General features: G+C 46.3%; 2 protein-coding genes across 7 annotated transcripts in view; both read left to right on the top strand.

Annotated features, from left to right (window-relative positions):
* Positions 1–17,583, top strand: part of LOC100120130 (dendritic arbor reduction protein 1) — a 51,097-nt gene that overhangs the window by 17,082 nt on the left and 16,432 nt on the right. The window lies entirely within an intron of this gene.
* LOC116416140 (ankyrin repeat domain-containing protein 54-like) lies at positions 7,233–7,936 on the top strand. Its single transcript, XM_031923247.2, has 3 exons — positions 7,233–7,350; positions 7,428–7,738; positions 7,827–7,936. Exons 1-3 carry the CDS (start codon positions 7,336–7,338, stop codon positions 7,918–7,920), a joined length of 420 nt encoding a protein of 139 aa, XP_031779107.1. The 5' UTR covers positions 7,233–7,335; the 3' UTR covers positions 7,921–7,936.

The raw sequence follows: 17,583 nt of genomic DNA, 5'->3' as shown, positions 1-17,583 counted from the left end.
AGCGCCTTATATCCTTCTGTGTGTGTGTGTGTGTGTGTGTGTGTGCGCGCGCGCGCTGGAGACGACGACGAGTTTACGCCAACTCGATGCGATATGCGGAGCGTCGGCTGATTTGCATGCGCCGGTTATTAAGCTGCAGTCATCTCGCCCCGCATAGGCGCACACGTATGTAGATCGGCGCGTAAGCACATGTGTCAAGGTTATAAGACAAGACACTATAACGCGAGCAGTAGAGCGGACGGAGAGAATCGGAATCGCGAGCTCCGTGTGCGCGGGAGTAACTGTATCTCTCTCTTGCTCGCTCTCGAGAGCGAGCTTGAGTTGGCAGTAGCTCTAGCTCTGCCGCTGCACTTATTCTGTTACGGGCGAAAGTTGCTCAAGAGTATCGGTTTACGTGGCCGATTCCAAGGTCGCGATTTATGCCGCCGACTCGCTTTATGCGCATGTGTATGTATAGCGGCCGCGCGCGTGCGGCGTTATGATCAGCCTGACACGCGACGCTGCGGGCGTTGGGTTATTATATCGCGGCGTGGATATAAGTGGTGGAACGGGAATCGAGAGATGAGTCGTCGTCGGGGTATGGAGTTGGCCGATTTATAGACTATGGCGATTCCTATACGTTTTTCATGGACTAAGTTCAACGATTTCCCCACGGAGACTAGTCCAAGTCTTAATCTCGATCTTTCGAATCGTCGTCGAACATTCACACTCGCGAGTCAAACGTACATACGCTCTTAATTTAATTCCTCATTGAATCGCTGCTCACATCAGCATATGCCGGATACTTACTACGCGATGCCTTCGATCCCCATACGATACTCTACTCCTTCTTTCCCCTCTTGCCTTACGCAATCGCGCTGCGGAGGCCGAGATCTCATGTGTGTATCATTAACGCCGCTGCTGTATTGTGCTCTGATAATCGACGAGCGCGCTCCATATACTCTTTTAGATCGTTCTCACAGACTCGAGCGCGCGCGCGCTTTTCAAATTTTCCCGCCATCGGTATCTAACGCGGCGTTACGAAAAAATTGTGCTTCGTGTAATCGATCGAGAGATCGCTGATGTATAATACACACAGTTCAATTGAGACACACACGAACGGCGTTAAACCGACGACGCAAATTGACGTCGGCGTGTCTTATAATCGGGCTATGTTGACTCTCCTAATAAGAGAGGCAAACAAACCCGAGTCACACGCGAGCGCCACTATATACTGCTGACCATACGCATCGCGTTTTTATTTTACCTTTTTTTCCAGGGGCTCTCGTTCGCGTGCGCCGTGTAAAACGTGTAATTAGTCCGTCGATTTTGGAGCCAGACGGAGCGCAGTGCAGCAGCTGCCTGTGCGTTAAAAGGGATATATATATATATATACACACACGCGCGCGCGGTCGGGGAGGTGTTACGACGGTGTAGACGAGAGAATTAGCGGAGCGGTGTACTTATACACTCGTGTGAGGTGTATATATGGCACGAGCGAGAGAGAGAGATAGAGAGAGCATCAACTGCGCCGGAAAGTATGCGCTATATAGAGCCGAGAGGAACGGTCGAGGTGTGGTCGCAAAAAGAAACGGCCTCATAGTGTCCTAACATTTTTGATGTATTGGCTGCTGCGAAACGAGATTAAATAATAAACACCTGCGCAGCGCGCAGATATCAGTTGATTAACTTTTACCGCGCGCCCAAGTGCGCGTCGAGCATTAGAGCCCTAATTATTCAGTTTTACAACGTAGCATTACATGGAAGCTGCTCTTTTTAGTGTCTCCTTTTAGAAACTGTACTATACGCGAAATCTCACCGCGAATGCGTGTCTTTGGCAATAATACAACGTCTATGGGTTTTACGTTCCAGTCGACGCGAAATGACATAATTGAGGCAATTCAAGTGTCGATTGAACAGCACTTTAAACGGCTCAATTATTCAATGCCGGTTGTAAGCGCGCGCGAGAAAAAAAGCAAATTTATCGACGCGGCCGTTTCCTTGTTCCCGCATATACATATTATACTCGCAGCTTGAAAATAACGAGAGCGTGTCGTCGATTCCCGCCTCCGATCTTATAATTCAAATCCGCAACAAAGATTTAAACGCTCAAGCGCCCGTGTTTATCTAAATGACCAAGGCCTCTCTGCGCGCGGAGAACAATGAGCTATTCTAAAAATACGCATCCAAAAAGTCCACGCACACTCGGAATACCAACGACGAGGAGGCGCACACGTGGCTGCATCCTAGAGCGTCTACAGCGCGCGCGATTCCCCGTGTGGGCGAGGTGAGCCTCTCTCGCACACATGCATCGCACACAGACGTGGCGTGCAAGTGCAGCAGTAGTCGACTCGGCTTTTCCAGCCTCTCTCGCGCTCGCCGATCCAGTGGTCATGGAGAATTGGAGAGGCTATCCGAGTGGGGGAACAGAATGCGGAATAGCCTAGAATGTGATGTGAGCCGCGCTCGCCGCGCCGTCGAGAGAACCTATAGCCGTGCGCGTACGCTAGGCTGCAGTATATAGCTGCAGTGCGAAAGAGACGCGGTAAAAGTTTACGGAGAGACGTGCTTTCTTTCATTTTTGCCCGGCGGAGTTTTTGCCGCGATGGGAGAGCTTTTTAAGTCGTCCGCGGATTCCAGAGCCGAGAGGAGAGTTGCATGTGTATTATATAGGCGTTTAGGACGGCGAGCTGCTGTCGAACGACTGTGTGTGCGTATATTGACGCTATCGGAAAAGGCATTCGTAGATATTAATCTTTGATATCAAGCGTCGCCTAATGATGCCTTGCGTAAACATGCTATCTAACGACGATTTGTCTCTCTTTATCCTGCAGGTGGGTCTCGATTAAGTTTGCCAAGCGTTACTATAAAGTATTTGAAGAAAAACGACTTTTGAATGCCCCGCGCGCGCGCGCGCGCGCGAGGACAAAGATCTCTCCCTTCGCAGTACAGCTGTGTCGCAGGTTATTAAGCGCCGAGTCTATATCCAGATATTCAAAGTGGAAACACTCGTAAATATAGGCAGTCGCATTCTACAACTAATACCCGGACTGATTAATCGCCGTAACAAACGAAACGTATGTATACTGGCAAAAAATAAAAACGGTACACGATGATCGGCACAATGAAAAATCCGTTGTCAATCGCGCTCGCACGAGTCATGAATATTTAAAAATCTCTCGTCCCTCTCTACTGTCGCTCGGGGAAAAAAAAGTAGAAGACGATCCCGCTATAAGTCAGAGAGCAGAGAGATCCGTCTCCGGAGATTTCGAGACAGCGCGGCGCGTTAATATTATGATAATCTCGCTCCCGACAATTTAACGAGCCACGCGCGTACACACAATTGTGACTACGCAAATTCTCTTTCTCTCTTTCTTTCTCGCGCGAGCGCATATGGATGTATCTGCGCGCGCGGAGAGACGGACTCGAGGCTCATACATAGATGTATGCGGTGCAGGTATGTGCCCGAGATTACCATAATACCATCTCTCGTCTCTCTTTCTCTCTCTCTCTCTCTCCTCTGCTCCTTCGACTTCTTTCGTCCCGGCGGGAGAGAGAGCCGTTTATTAGATTAAAGCTTCCGATCTTTATTTATTTTTTCTCCAAGAGGAGGATTATAATGACGAAGTGATTTCTCTCTCTCTCTCTCTCTCTCTCTCTCTCTCTCTCTCTCTGGAGCCTTGTCGCGTGAGGTGTCTGGAATGAAATTTTCACTTCGGGGGCAGCGCGTTATGTGTGCTTGTGGCTATGATGGAATGTTTTGACTGCGTCCGCCGAGTGATTTTCTTCTCGCAGTCGCGGCCCCGAAAATTAGTCGATCCCGAATGTTTGCCGCTTGTTTGTTTACACTTATACACGTGAAAGAAAGAGCTTCGGACACATTCCGAAAGTGGTCATTTTATCTCTCTAGCTACATTTTTATTGCGTACACGAGGCTTTATTACCGTTACGGCGAGGCGAGCTATGAAACCTCTCGAAAAAGTATCGTTCTGATACACGCACGATCCCACACCGAAATGTGCAACTTGAGTATTCCGGCCTCGTGCGCTGTATACTACGCTATCATCCTTATCGGAGAGGAAATGGAATGTAAGCGTGATTCGAAAACTCCTGTCCTCTAATTCATCGATTATCCCCGAGGATGACTCTTGAAATCCATAGAGTCGAACGGAGCCGTGTATACAACGCCCATATTTCTCTCCCCCTAACAAGCGTAATCCTATTTCATGCACCTTAACGGAATACGGCTCTTTCGTCGGCGCTAAAAATCCAAACTGCGTCGGATTTTCAATTTCCGATGTATAGCCGAGAATTCAAAGTACACACGCGACACCGAATCCTGCGACTATACTGCAGTACGAAGAAGAAGAAGGCACAGCGAGAAGAGAGAGAAAAAATACACGAGGAGAGGAGGGGGGGGGGGGAGAGGACGGAGCTGTTTGCCCATTCATAACGCGCCGCCGCCACGGGCTATATCTCTCCTGCACACGCACACACACATACACACGCAGCACGCGACGACCGTTACGGCGTGTGCGCGGGCGTCTATAGGTGTATGTTATATGTTGACTCTCTCTCTCTCTCTCTCTCTTTCTCCTGCGTGTACAGTGTCCATCTTCAATTATATGCAGCCGAAGAAAGGATTTTCCGGGCCGTTGCTTTTTTAAATTCCCGCACACAGCCGCGATGACATTGATTTAACGAGAAAAAAAGAAGTCACCGGCAGCCGACTACGCCGAGGATTTTCGCGCGAGGGACGTCGTTCAGCGCGGCGTGTATAATTGAATCGAATAACATTACACGCGCGAGCTGAGAGCACACGTATAGCAGCCCCGCGCGCGTCTATGAATCATATGGCGGAGTAATGGCTTCGCGTGCCATTAAAGTAATTATAGCCTTTGTCATTAATAAAATGAGAATGCGCAGTGACAGTTTAATTTTATCGCGGGGAAAAATCGCGCCGCTGAGAAATCGCCCGTCGTTATACATAGTAGCAGCAGCAGCAGCTCGAAAAACTGGATTAATAAAATAAGTTCGTCGGGGGTATTGGTCGTTATACGTCGCTAGCTGATACGTTACACGGTAGCAACTTCGATTTCCGAATCGCAAATTCGGAGCACGATTCAAGTTATACACGTCGATCTCGTTGCGGGGTGCGGACACGTACTGGCGATAAAAATTGATCACTTTTTTTTTATTTTTTAAATCTTTCAGTCGTACTTATTGTTCTAGTTTTTTTTATTTATCCCTTTTTTTTCATCCGCCTCGAAGCACAAAGTTCTCCATGTTACATGATCATCGTATAGTATATGAGGTAGATCATTAGGTGGTAAATGGAATAATCAAAAAGACATCGAATGTATAATCATCATGCGGTAGGAAAATATACAGAGCTTCATACGCTTGCGTAAAAATATAGAAGGCTTTTCAGTATAGAACACCGATGATAGATCAGAGGATAGAATCTCGTTACGTCCATTTTTTTAGTTAATAATTAGTATGCGCCTTAATTTGAATTTGAGTCCATCTAATTAACATTAATAAACAACTAAACTGAATTAATTCTAATACAGAGTAATATCATTCAAAACTGACTAAAAAAACTCATGCAAAGCTCGCCAGCTCGATATTCGAATTCCGCTCTGTATAAATCAAGAGCAATGAAAAACCGCGCTCAAATTTGAATCTTGAGGGTGAACTCGACGCAGTCCCCGCTGGTGATCCTGATCTTCCTGATCTTCTCGTGCTTCTCCTGCCTCGACCTTGAGGCCTCTCTAGTCTCCTTTGGGACGATCTTGTAACCTACCTCCCGGGCGAGTCTCTCGAAGGCCTCCTTCAAACTCGCGGGCGTCGAACTCTCGATACCGATTTCTATGCCGATCTCGGCTGGGCTTTCTTTGCGCAAGCGTCAAACAGAAGCTTCGCACTTTAGGGAGAGAGGAGAGTTCAGGGCTGTTATAGCGATGCCACATACGGGCTGACCGCGAGTTCGCCGTTCGAAGATACATATAGAAAAAATTTAAGCGAAACGTGTATAAAGATAGATCGGTTTTCTCCGAACGACGCCTCGCGCGCACTGTATTATCATGTGAGCTAAACGTTGTCGTGCAGGTTTGCTCGTTTTTACTCTCGTACACTCGTGTTTTTACTCGATCAATAAGAATCTACCGACTACCGTATCGACAATAGCAGTATTAGATTTTTTCTTCGATGTTCTTTTTAATCGCGCGTCGTTCGGCCGTCGGCGAGGAACTTTTTTAACGATTGCCGAGACTCGACGAGAAAACCGATCGCGCGCTGATATTGACGCTCTTGCCAATAATCTTCGAAGTCTCGCGATAAATATTAATTAAACAGGATTCTTGCATTGTAAGATATTGTAAGATTTTTTTTAGCCTCCTCGAGGTGCTGGTAGATTGATTTTTTTCTTTTCCATTAGATATCTCCCTTAGTCGAGATATAGTAGGTCTTATTTAACTGGACACCTTCACACTGGATGTTGTTATATTTTTTTGTATACGAATAAGAAAATGAAAATTCGACGAAACTTTATTTTTCGTTGTGTTTAATTCAGGTAGTAATAATTTTAGTTTTAAGCTTAACGCAAACTTCTTTTTTTGTATAATTCGTATAGTCGTTAATTGTTTTCTTTTTTAAATCTACACTTTCCGTTAGTTTCTTTTGTTGATTTTTATCTGAGGAATCCTAGATGGTTGTAGGGAGAAAAATTACTTTCTTGCTCGAACGCATCTCTAGTCAGAAAACAGAATAAAAGGAAGGTAGCATCAGTTTGATTTTTTTTAAACGCAAAGGGAATACGCGTCCTTGTATATGTATGCGAAGTCTTTATTCCTAGACGCGCAGTGGCAGACAATTTTTTTACCCTATAGAAATATATGCGAGAGGTTGAGTATAATCCAAAGCGAAGTCGACTGTAAATCGTCGTCGTTGCATTGTATAAACTTAAAAATATGTAAATAAATTATTTGTAAACATAGTGATTTCAGTAAACATATTTTTAGCAAATATGCTTTTGATTTCGCAAAATGAAGCTATAGATGGCGCTGCGTCCCGGGTCCTAAGGGGAGGGGGTGGAAAGTTCCGAAAACCCTATAGGCCTATAGCACGCTTCTACCTGGGAATTTCCGAAAAAGGCGGGGCAGGGCGGATCGTCCCTTCTTATGGTCTACGCCGGTGCATTTCCCTACAGTCCCGCACATGCAATTTTCAGTATTGCTCAGTTTAGCAAACGGCGTCGTAGTGGTCACGTCGACGTACGCCGCTTGAAAATTTTCCAAGTTAAGTTTCGGCTCTTTCAGTACAGTTTACCGATGTGTTTCCAGAAGTACAGACGCTATGGATCAATTTTACGTAAGTGTTATAACTATCACATTGTAGTTTTTCTGAAATTTGTTGAAATAAGCTCTAATTTGTGAATAAAATTTTAGCTAGAAAAATGGGGTCGGAATTGGAGACAAGTGTACGGTGCCATCGAACAAAGCGATGAAGTCAAAATTCAGAGCCTTCTCGGCAATACGCCTGTATTACTATACAGAGATAAAAACAACAACACGTTACTGCACTTATCTGCCAGAATCGGCAATTATACACTGACACAAAAATATATGGATTGTCACGGTATCGATCCTAACTCAATCAATTATTCTGGCGAGACACCGCTTATGCTAGCTGCCGAATCGAACCAGCTCGAGATAGTGAAGCTGCTCATTGAATACGGTGCCAACGTCCTATGCAAGAGGTAAGACACGAGTTATACGATAAATTTTTACATCATCGAAAATTTCTCATCGATTTTTTCAAAACTAAAATTTTCATCTATCTTCCAGGAACGACGGCCGAACAGCACTCCATTTCTCAGTCCCATCCAACAACCCGGCCATGTTAAACCTGCTCATCGACCAAGACAAGGACCAATCCTGAATATGATGGACTGGCGTGGAATTACAGCTCTGCATACGGCCGTGAATCGTGAAAGCTATCGTGGACATTCTCATAAGTCGAGGCATAAACGTAGATCGAGGTCTGGACGGGTACACTCCCCTGCGTGCAGCTTTGAAAAACAAAGACACGTTGATGACCGAAAAAATTCTAGCCACCGGTGCCAAGAATGTCCTTTTTGAGTTCGCCCAAGGCGCTACCACGCTGCACTTGGCCGTCTGGATAAAGAGCTTCACAATCACAAGACAGATTTTGGATAGGGGTGCAGATATCAATGACAGAGACGACGACGGACTGACTGCTTTGCATGAGGCTATCATTGCCTCCGACTACGACCCGGTCGCCTTGCTCGTGGCTAGAGGAGCTAACTTGAACACGAAAACCAATACTAAACTATTTCGGCGAATCAGTTCTATACTCGGCGGCGGCCAACAAGGACCCTCAAATCTGTCGCTACCTCATTCGCAAAAACAAGCGCAACGTCAACCGGCACTGCATACTAGGTCTGTATCCTCTGCACATCGCTTGCAAAGGTGGACACAAAGAGGTCGCCACTGCGCTGATAGATGCCGGATCAAAAAACAAAGTAACGTGTCCCAGCGGCAAGTCGCCACTTCACTACGCGGTCTACTATAATCGGCACATGATCGTCGCAATCCTGCTGGAACACGGCGCGAATATCAACGGACCAAAAACGAGTGACATGATGCTCAGGTTGGCTGTAGAGTGCAGGAGCCAGGTTGCCGCCAGGATCATGGTGAAGTTTCTAGCGAGACTCGAAGCCAAAGGGGTGGCCATCAGCTCAGCTGATTACAAATTGATTGCAAAGAAGGAAGAGTTACTGGAACTTCTGGAGCAATGCAGAGCCGAGTTGAGGGCTATGATGGAACGAAACGTGGTCAACAGTGTGACTTTCTTCGACATACTTATTAACAGTACGCGAAACGTACTGTTAGGATACGTGAGGAACGTGCAAGTGCATCGCTTCCCCTATTACCAACCCACGCTTAGGTCCAATATTAACTGGGCAGTACACAGAGACAGATTCCAACGGTCCGTGTCTAGCCTCATGTGCGAAGTGCTTCCAGTAGAGGACCCGCAACACTTGATCATCCAGAATATCGTTCGATTTTTGGACGAGAACGATGTGCCGAATTGGCAGAAGATCGAGGAAGCGTGAGGATTCGACGAGTTTTTAAACTCTGAAAAATCGACGACTGAGCATAGAACCAACGCGAAGCCTTGTGCGAAATTTGCGTTTTCGCACGTTGTTCCTATTTTAACATAATATGTACTGTTTTTAATTTTAAATTTTTTCTACTGAACTGTAACTCATTAAGATGCATTTGCAATAAAAATATGATAGGAAATTATACCTAACTGTTTGGCTTGTTGAAATTATTTGCGATATAATTTTAATTCATTTATCCCTATCTTTCGACATATACTTTGTACGTTCGCCGAATTGCGCTGCGCAGCGGCAATAATCCGTCGTATCCCTGCCTTGAACGCAGGTATGATCAAGTCTAGACGACGATAGTCGACGTGCCATTAGAGAGTCCAGGCGCTCTCTACCTGGAACGACTCCACCCCTCTGTCTACCTGATTCGCCCCATCTTTTGTACTACCTGGAATCCACCTAACCTGATGGTCTCACTATAATAGATATAGATATTTATGAAGTATATTTGTACTAGTTGGAATAGATGAATAAATAAATAAAATATGAACTGCAAAAAATTTCATTTTTCCCGCAAATTTTCTCATTTTTCAAGACAATGGTGACATGGCAGAATAAAGAAAGAATTATCAATTTTGCTTTATAAATGTATTTCTTTTATTCAATATATTTCCCAAAAAAACTTTTTTCAAAAGTGAAAACCTTGGCAAGAAAAAGACTAATAAACGTAGTGAAATCTGTAAATATTAAAATGTCAAGTAAATGTTTTTTGCTATACGCATTAAGATATCATTTTTTGGGAAAACTAATTTTAACTTTAATTTTATATCTTAATGCGTATAGCAAAAAACATTTACTTGACATTTTAATATTTACAGATTTCACTACGTTTATTAGTCGTTTTCTTGCCAAGGTTTTCACTTTTGAAAAAAGTTTTTTTGGGAGATTCCACATCTTTTACAAAGCATATGCCCCTTGCTATTGCACTTCATGAAATCTTGATCTATTCGATAGACAATAAGCTACTATTGCTTTAGACATTGATCGCATCGCGCATATAATCTTATAGCATTATTATATGCATAGAATCGCGTGTGTCGCCGAGTAGCGGACGAATGTCTCTGAACGAAAAGAAATATACCGAGCAAATTTTCAACTTGCAATATTAAGTTAATAACTTAATATTTTTGGATGAATCTTTTTAATCATGAAAGATTAGGTTAATATATTCAAGTAGATACCAACAGATTGCGCATACGCGCAATAGTAATGACATTTAAATGCTCTCGCGATTTTTTTAAGGTTAAGAAAACCCAATTTCAAAGTATATAGGGTTGCGCTGTCGACAAATCGTACTTTTTCTTGCCAGCGCGGCGCTGTCGCGCCCCTTGATCTCACCATAATACGCATGCCTCCGTCCCACACATGTATGCACGTTCAATTGCTATTCTCTACCCTCATATAGTACAAACATATGCAACATGAAAACTAATGATACGTATGTTTGAGAGAGCGACTTTTGACGTACGGTTTGGATTCAGTTATTTTAAATGTATATAGTATCGTTATAGCAGGACGTTACAAACGAGCGCGTTCAGAAAAAAGCCGAAGACAGGCACTTGTCACGCGACAAATCGACATCTCGTACGGCAAATCCGTCGAGTTGCATCACATACATAACCCGCGAGTCTGTCTCGCGCGCACTCGTTAGCAAAACAATCAAATTCCTGTTAGAACACAGCGCCTAGTCTCTCTCTCTCTCTCTCTCTCTCTCTCTCTCTCTCTCTCTCTCTCTCTCTCTCTCTCTCTCTCTCTCTCTCTCTCTCTCTCTCTCTCTCTCTCTCTCTCTCTCTCTCTCTCTCTCTAGCTCTATAGCTCTGGTCTGCGCGTATACGTCGCGCAAAAAGCCTGAACCACACAACTCGCTCTCTCTCGCGCGAGCAATTCCAGGACGCCCCAAGGCTAAAATATCTTCGAGTCCGCGAATGCCTCGCCGCCGTCGCGTCACGCATCGATCATCCGTACACCTCTCGCTCGCGCTCGTTTTTCCTATCCCTCCCCTCTCTCCCTCCCTGTCGCTAATTCAATTTCGCGCCTACGCCTCGTACGTGTATAACGTAGATGCAAAAAGCTGCTCAATCTCATCGGTAGCTATAAGTCGAAGAAAGAAGCGACAGCAGGAAGAGCTGGGCCGATGATCAGGTGCCGAGTGATTACCAATAATTTGCTGCGCAGCCGAGAAGAGATGAGGTTCCGTTATCTTCTCTACTCCCCGGCTGTACGTGAACGAGCGGACGTTATCTATACGGGCTCGTATCTCGGGAGGTATCGCTATTTTTCCCGCGCCGCGGCGAAATCTGCATCGATATACGTTGCAAAATTCGCGATTACGTATTATGTACTTAGTGCTCTCCTGCGGCCCTCGCCGGTTACACGAGGCTCTGCACGTATGCATAACCACACACAGATCCACTAATTTTAAAGACGAATAACGTACGACTTTTGAGCGAGTATAGCGTTCGCGGCTTTAACCGTGAGAAAGTCCATTCACCGCTGCGCACAGTTTTCTTCTCTGTGTGTATTATACATACGTACGGCGCATATATAGGTGAGGTGCACACCTATACAGAGAGTAGTCACCGCCGCCTACCCGTGAAAGTGTACAGACGAGCTCCTGCTGCTGCTGCTGCTGCAGCGCTCGGCACACGTCACACTGGAAATACGGATAAAAGCGAAGCGCTGCAACGGCCAATTACATAAATGCGCGTCCCGCCGCCACCGAGAGAGCGAGCTGCGGGGAATTACTTTCGCGTGTTATAAGCGAGCGACGATTTATCATCGCCAATTAGGGGAGAGAGAGAGAGAGAGAGAGAGAGAGAGAGAGAGAGAGAGAGAGAGAGAGAGGTTTTGCTACCGAAATCGACGCTTCTTATATCCTGATATCGAAGAGATGAGAGCGCGTGAGAGAGTATAAACGGCGCATGATGTAGGTAGCGTAAGTGCACTTTCGATTTTGGGCCGACTAAAAATTATTTCACGAGACGCGCCAAAGATAAAGATCGATAAAATCAATTCTCCGCGCGGACGACGCGTAGCAATAACTCAGTCGCGATCGATCCCGAAGCTCGTCTTCTCTCTCTTACTGCGAGAGGTTCAATTATCCCCTCACAATCGTCGGCAATGAAGCATCGAGAGAGGAGTAGCGACTCGTCTCTCTCGCTCATTTTTGCATGAATGGCCGGAGCATTCGTCATCATTAATAAAACCGAGCGAGAGAGAGAGAGAGAGAGAGAGAGAGAGAGAGAGAGAGAGAGAGAGAGAGAGAGAGAGAGAGAGAGTGAGCGAGCGACTCCCCGCCAGGCACATGCGGCTTATATATAGGCGTGTCGCCGGAATAATAGGATTTTCCGGAGATAAGCGGACTAATTTAGTGAGCCGCGATCGGAGCGCTCGATTGATTCTTTCTTCTTCCGCTGTTTCTGCCCTCTCTCGAGGATGACTGAGTGACTCGCTTTTTGGGATCCGCGCGCGAGCTTTCACGGCTATCTGATTCAGATTTGTCAGCTCGGTGTATTTTTGATTATTGGATACGCATATATGATGTATATGCCGCCGTGGTGAGCCGCGGTGTTGCCTGAAAACGCTCTTCTCTCGCTCGGCGGAGAGATCATTGTCTCGCGAGACTTATACGCGGTTATTGGAAAGGCATTCGTCATAATATTTCATAATAACGTTCGTAGATCACGTTACTTTTTTTTATACATGTACTTATTTTTTGGAAGCACGCTGCACGTCAAAGGCAGAATCAACGAGCTCCAAGAACTCAATCCCCCGCACAACAACAACGCACTTGTACCTCAATCAAACGTACACCGCGCCGTCTTTATATGATACTCCATCACGAAATTAAAAATAAAGCATATAATATATTACTATATACACACATCGCTCCGGCGCACGGGAGGCCCAATCTCGTCATGCGGCCGCGTAAGCCCAGCGGGACGCTAATGCCTCTGCGGTGCATCGCATACACAAACGCTGCACACAGACACAATAATATTGTGTGGATCTCTCCCCTTGCCAAAAAGCTTATACACGTGGCAGGGACGCGATGACTGACTACTATACGATTTACTCGTGCATCAGCGGCTTATGATGTGTATTCCACGAATGCCGAAGCGAGGTTTAGCTGTACGCTGATGCCTATCTCGCTGTTATGGCTCGTGTGTGTATGCGCGAGGGTATACCTCGGGGTGTAGAGAGTAGACGGTGCTTCTTAAGTGATTGAGGATTTGAATTAATCAAAATTTCGATGCCTTATTACAGATCGATATCTGTTTGTGATGTAGTTTCTCGATTCTTCGAAGCGCCTCCGGATCCATCGACAAAATTTCTAGAAATATTTCTCGAGTAAGCAACACAAGCAGCCAATCCGGTCCCCACCAGGAACCGTCGACGTACAGACTTCATATAGGAGTATATAGTCGTCGGAGCCCAGGGCGCAGACGCAGCTTGCCGGCTCCTACTCTTCTCGCCACTGGCCGTTGATTTGCGGCGACGGCGCACTCGCTAATTTCGCGGCTTACATCCGCGCGCGACGCGCTCGTGGGGAACGAGACGCCGCCCCCTCCTTAGCACGCGTATAACGCAGCTTGTACCGCCGCCCATCGTTGCTGCACTTGCGCCGTCGCTCGGTGTGTCTGTGTGCATACATACGCTCAGCGACACAAAGCGCCGCCCGCGTCAGAGAGAGAGAGAGAGAGAGAGAGAAAGACTCTGTGTACTCCATTTTTTTCCGCCGCTAGCTATCCCGAGCGTGGCGTCTGCCTATTGTTATAGGCTAACTGCTATCCCCACCTCGAGGCGACGCTTGGTTTAGCATGGAGCTGCAAAATTACTGTGCGGTAGGCTGCTACTGCAGTGCGGATTGGAGAACCTTGTTTTTGTTGTAAATTGCGTGTTTGTATTATTTGAAAGGGAAACTGTTGAAAAAACAAAATTAAATTTTTTTTAATGTGCAGGTTCGGACTCAACTCTTCAGTATATGCGAGTGTGAAATTTCAAAGCAGTCCCCGCTCTACGCTACTTACCAAAAAAAGGAATGTTAATGAGAAAAATTCAAATTTACATTTTTTCGCTCGTTACCCCAGTCGCTCGCTCGATGGCAGTATAATCTGCATCTTATCGCTCCGATCTTCATATACGAGCTCTCACGCGCGCGATAATATCGCATTACATACAATATTCGACATGTCTTCGCAGCCGCTAAAACTTGCTTAATTCCACGCACCGACGGCGACAATTTCCGATCAGAAAAAAAAAACCGAAAAATTTTCTCCCTCGCCGTAGGCTGTACCTGATGTGCGCGCGTGTCACCACTCGCTGCACATATATACAGATATACCTGTGTACGCGTGTTCGTACAGCTATTTACGCCTAGGTTCCTACCCCCTGGCTTATATAACTATATATTCAGGGCCTCGGAATCGCGAGCGCTGCTCTGCCGCTGCATGTTCCTTGATGGGCTCATCAGCGCGAAATTAACATACCGGCCACGCTCCGAAAATAGTTGCTCCGGCTCGTAAAATATCGTTTTATCGCGCGCTGCGCATTGAGAGAGAGAGAGAGAGAGAAAAAAGTCGGCCATCGTATTATACATCCTCGAAAACGCAAAATTATACGCGCTCGCGCGGAGGGAGATTAGAGTAAATCGATACGTGTCGACTTTTTTCCCGTGGGATTTTTTGCAAATTTTTATAATACTGCTGCACCATCGCATGTAAATTAAATTCGCGCGCCGCGATCATGCGGTAGGCTTTTGTTTTGATAACTGGTCGGCGGACGCATCGGAATATTCATTGCGATGCTAATGTACGAGGACCGATGAATAAAAATCTTGCGAATATTTTCGAATATTTGAGTTATCTCCGCGCATATACGAGTGCATAGACACATATAACGGCTTTGCGTTGACTCACGTAGGCGACGACGACGGAACAGGAAACTCGACTTTTCTCTCGAAGAAGATCGACAAACAGAGCCGCGACGGCTTGAACAAAGATTCGAAAAGAAGCGTATGTGCGCGCTCTATTCCTGTGTGCGGACGCACGAGAGCCGGCCGGATACACATTCGACACTTTCTTTCGGCGTCGTCTCGCTTCTCTTCTCTATACGCAGCTATCTCCAATAGTCGCCGTCGTCTCTCTCGAGTGTAGAGCATTCACACATCCTGTGAGAAAAAAGTGCCGTTTCTCTCTCGACCGGATTTCTTTCGGGGACGCGTGCACTGCGGACACGCGGCTAATTTATTCTCGATGCTTTGCCTTTTTTCCGCTGCTTTTTGGAAATACACTGACTGAATGGCCTGTACGTATTGGTGCTACTCAATGGGCATATGTACTTGAAAGGATGAATAACTAGTTTCTCTTCTTGTCTCTCTATTCTCTCGTTTTTGCGCAATAAACAAGGATCGTCGCGGATACGACTGTATCGGCGACTGCCGTTAATCTATTTCGATACTAATTGAGCAATCGATCTCCCGGATAATAAAGCGGTAAATGGCTAAACCTAATGGATCCGCGTAACACACGCCAGATGGGCTTCTCTCTCCGAGCAATCGAGTGACGGTATCATCATTGCAGCGCACTTGACGCCGTCCCGTCTCCTTATCTCCCTCGCTTATTGCGATTCGAAAAACGAGTACGCAAATTTTTGAAAAATACTGCAAACCAACGAGACCACTCTCGCGCACCGAAGAAATCCATATAAAGAATCCTCGCGCCGATGCAGCAGCGCAGGGCAACGAGGGGTCTGATTTATTCGGGCCATTCATTCTAATCGTCCGTGCTCTCTCGGGTTATATTTTCCTCTTTCTCAGCTCTCGTCGTCGCGCGCAGAAATTCGGACTGCGCGCGCGTTTCGCGAAATCCGCGCGAGCGGGGGGGATATGCGTGAGCGCCCTATAAACCATTTAATTAACGAGGGGGGAACAGAGGGAGAGCCTGCGACACGTAGTTGCTCCTTCGTTTCTGCCTCTTCTTTTCCAAAAAACGTATAAATAGAGAGAAGGTATGCGCGAGCGCGAGTTCCTTGACTCTGGCTGAATGAATGCCAGTTTGAATATTTTGTATCGAGTGTGTAAACGCGCGGAGGGATTTGGAAAAAAGCGGGGCTTTCGAAATGGCTTTTTGTGCGTCGCGTTGTTAGAACTTACTCTGACTTGCAGGATACGCGCTATAGGCTCTGTCTCGTCTTTATAACTACAACTGGTGATGCTGCACTTTCGATTGTGCCTCGAAACGGAGGAGGCGATGCTTACACTTCTGTAGAGCTTCGGTGTATGCTTGCTGAGTACAGTAAAATATTTACTGCTAGGAAGAGCGATTTCGATCGGTTGTAGCTTTGAGATTTTTTTTTAAAACCTTAACTCGACGGTATATTTCACCCCGCGATATTGCTAACAAAACGCGCGATGATACCCATTGAGGGCGACTTTTTCTTTGCAAAAGGGACTCGCCCCCCAGCTAAATAAATCGAGACGACTGTTCCATATAAGCATAATCTGGTGCAGCAGCATCAGGGCAAGCGAAGAGGCAAAACGCGAAAAAGGACGAGAGAGAGAACGCATAATACCGCCGAAATTTATCGGTTCAGGCCCCAAGTGTCGCCTCCGCATAAATTCTCGCCTCGTCGCGCGCGCTCCGTGTAACACTCCCAAATATGCATATAGGCGAACTCGTTCATTCATCGCACACGCGCGCCCTTTCGAGAATGCAGGACTCGAGTCGTCAAAGTTTCGGCCTAACGAGCCTCGACGTCAAACGCTTCTATATCATCGTGCTGCCTCTTATCGGTAGTCCGCCTAAAGAGCCGGGGATCGCTGAAAAAGAGAGAAGCGAAAGGGGCGAGCGTCCACCTCGAGAATTCGGAAATAAATAAGCTCGCGCGAGACTAATGGATCCGAGCCGCGGGTGTGTAAACATTTTGTTGCTATGCGGCGCGACGAGCCGCGTTATAAATGTATATGCGCGGTGATGTAATATCGACTCGCGAGATTTGTTCTAAAACCATGTATATAGTACGAGCTGAGCGCGTGTCGTAACGGCGAGGAAATAAAGGAAAACGGATATTGATAAATGCTCGGCGGAGAGGCTGGAATTAATATCGCGCCCGTCACTTTAAATTAATTATCCCTCTGTATTGGGCTTTTTAGATCTGCTACTATAGATAAACCAACCACACTACTGCGCGGCGCGCGAGTTATTGAAAAAGTCATAGACTCGCGGATGGAGAAGCATAAACGCGAGATAGCTAAATGCATCCGAGAGAGAATGTGAGGGATACGCCGTGTTCCAGCGATAACTGCAGCGTTATTTCATTCGCGTATGTAGGAAAGCCAATATACACGAATAGCTCGGGTTAAAACGTCGCTGGCAATTGAACTCGCGGCCCGCCGGCGACTGATT

The sequence above is a fragment of the Nasonia vitripennis genome, chromosome 1, assembly GCF_009193385.2.
Source record: "Nasonia vitripennis strain AsymCx chromosome 1, Nvit_psr_1.1, whole genome shotgun sequence".
NCBI lineage: Eukaryota > Metazoa > Arthropoda > Insecta > Hymenoptera > Pteromalidae > Nasonia > Nasonia vitripennis.
This window is presented reverse-complemented; position numbering and strand designations above follow the sequence as displayed.